General features: G+C 46.8%; 1 protein-coding gene across 1 annotated transcript; it reads right to left on the reverse strand.

The window, feature by feature from the left end:
• Positions 1-386: 386 nt before the first annotated feature.
• On the reverse strand, positions 387-1,677 carry F5147DRAFT_778028 (uncharacterized protein; the record flags this gene model as incomplete). The annotated part of the gene is made up of 3 exons (XM_041442066.1): positions 387-660; positions 706-1,469; positions 1,552-1,677. The coding sequence occupies 3 exons, from the start codon at positions 1,675-1,677 to the stop codon at positions 387-389; spliced, it is 1,164 nt and encodes a 387-aa protein (XP_041288602.1).
• Positions 1,678-2,445: the final 768 nt, after the last annotated feature.

Raw genomic sequence — 2,445 nt, forward strand, 5'->3', positions numbered from 1 at the left:
CGTCGAGTCTGTGTGCAAGGAAAGTGAAGGTAAAGATGAAGGTAAACTAAGCGTATACTAGTAGTACACTAGTAAGGATTGGCTACATGACTCAAGCTTATGTAATAATGCCTGCTTTTGTAGTTGGTAATCTGAGCGAGCTTCGCAGCGAGCACAGATGAGTTGGTCTACATTACGAATTTGTTTCAATGCAGCTCATTTGAATCAGCAACGTACCACACACGCAGACTCAAATTATATTTTCGCAGGACAAGATAGAACGACAGCATACTACATATCGATGTACAAAAAAAAAAAAATCTATAGTATAGTTGATGCAAACTTGTAATATATACACTGCGGGATGTACTACATGTTTCAACAAGTCATTGCCCACCCATTCCAGATCACCAGGTAGCCCAATCATAGTAGTAACTCTCTGATATTGTCGGGTAAGATATGGAAGGACTCAACTCTTCAACGTCTCCCATCAACACAAGGTCTACGTTCTTAAGTTGCTTCAGCTTCAGGAACTCTGGTTGTGTGACAGGAGAGACCAGGATGGACATGATGGAATGGAGGGGTATAGTTGCGTCCACATCCAGCAGGAGAGCTGCCAGCGCATTTGGTGTGCGAAGTAGCAACAGATCATGCAGCTTAGAGAAAGCAGACATGAAGATGCTGAATGCAGTGACACTTGCATGAACCCTATTAAGCGACAATCACTGAAGCTTTGGAAACAGCAAGCCAGTTCTGCTGACGGCTGCCGGGTGCTTGCTGAAGCCAGTTGCACAGTAGCTGAGGAGACTTTCAATGTTTGTGCTGGTTTTGCTGATAGCTCGTGGAATGATGGGATTTACGTCCTCGATGGAAAGTGCGACAAGGTTTGGGGTGTCAAGGCGACTGAGTAGCGCGATCAACGAATCCATCTCGACATACCCCACATACCCCAAGTGAAGCTCCTCAAGCATCGGAAGTGACACGACACCGCGACAGTGATATGGCTGCGAAAGGACCGGCCCAGATTCCCTAATGAGAAGTCTTCGCAGCAGAGGACACACATTGATTATTGCTGAAAACTGATCAAACGTTGGCCTGAGAGTTCTGTCGTGGTACGAAAGCTCCAATGACTGAATGCAGTGACCCACACCAAGGGTACAAATGAAACCTGCCCAGTTCAACGGAATACCAAAGATATCCACGTGTCGCAGTTTCGGGAGGGGGTGACATGGCGCAGGAACTTGCGCAAGGGTGTCTTGATCAGACGCGCCAGTCAAGATGGCGAATGGGACACTATCAAGCTCCAGAGGAGGGAGGAATTGTTCTGCATGGGCATGGTAAAAGTCATTGGATCGCTTGAGCTTGATGAACTCAAGACACGAAGCTGCTGAACCACCTCGAGTCGGATTGTGCGAGCTGAGAAGTCGAAGTGCAGCACAAAGTGGCTTCAAAGTATCGCTGGTGACCTCCAGCGAACGCCATCGGTCCATCTGCAGGAACAAAAAGGCAAAGAGGTGGGGCAAACAGTCTGCATAGAGTTGGCTGGTTTCAGTGGAGGACGGGGACATGCACCTGAAGGTAGAGACATTTAGACTTCCTTGAGTTGTAAATAAGGCGAACATCTTGCCCGATCAATTCACGCGATTTTGGATCGCGAGCGTCGATGAGAATGTCCAGCGAGGAATGTTTCGACTGCATGATAAAATTCGATAACTGATCAAAGGGTTGTTTATGGAAGGTGAATACGTGATTGGGATGCGATCAGATGAGCACCTTGAGATCAATACTGAGTGTTGACCATAAGGTCGGGACAGATAGTGCGAGCTTTCTCCAGCGGGAATTCACGGATGCCAGTACAGTTGGCAGAGTTACACTTTCAGGACTGAATACGCGTCCTTCTTCAGAGTCACAGTCAGTGTGTGGCTAACGTGAATATGTATGACAGTAACTCCACTGGAAGGGACCGATATGACACCGTGGGACAACCTGGGAACTCATGGAATGATATTCGAGCAATATATTTGATGGTAGATGATGGCCAGAGGTAGTCGCCTGTGAAGCACCGATCAGCAGCACAAACAGGTGAATAGTGAAAGGTAAGAGCATGAACAAGAGTAAGCTCGGATGAATCGATGAGTTAGATTGACAGCAGCTACGGATTGACACGTAGAATGATACGGTAGACGATGTAGAAAGCGAGGAAAGTGCGCGACAGTACAAACTGTTTTAATGTGACAGGTAGGTGGAAAATGTGTGCAGATTGATCCTTGGAATTATAAGGGATCGATGACAATGAAGTTTGGTGTGGAAAGTGAAACCGGACGCAACAATAAAGTGTGGTGACAACGCAGGATTTAAACTGAATATGTGGATCAGGACCACTTGAAGAGTTGAATCGAAAAAGCTGAGGACAACAGTACAAGTATTTCACACAAGTAGGGGTGAATGGGTCGGGCGACGCTAACA

Source organism: Suillus discolor, assembly GCF_016758755.1.
Source record: "Suillus discolor strain FC423 chromosome Unknown F5147scaffold_65, whole genome shotgun sequence".
Lineage (NCBI taxonomy): Eukaryota > Fungi > Basidiomycota > Agaricomycetes > Boletales > Suillaceae > Suillus > Suillus discolor.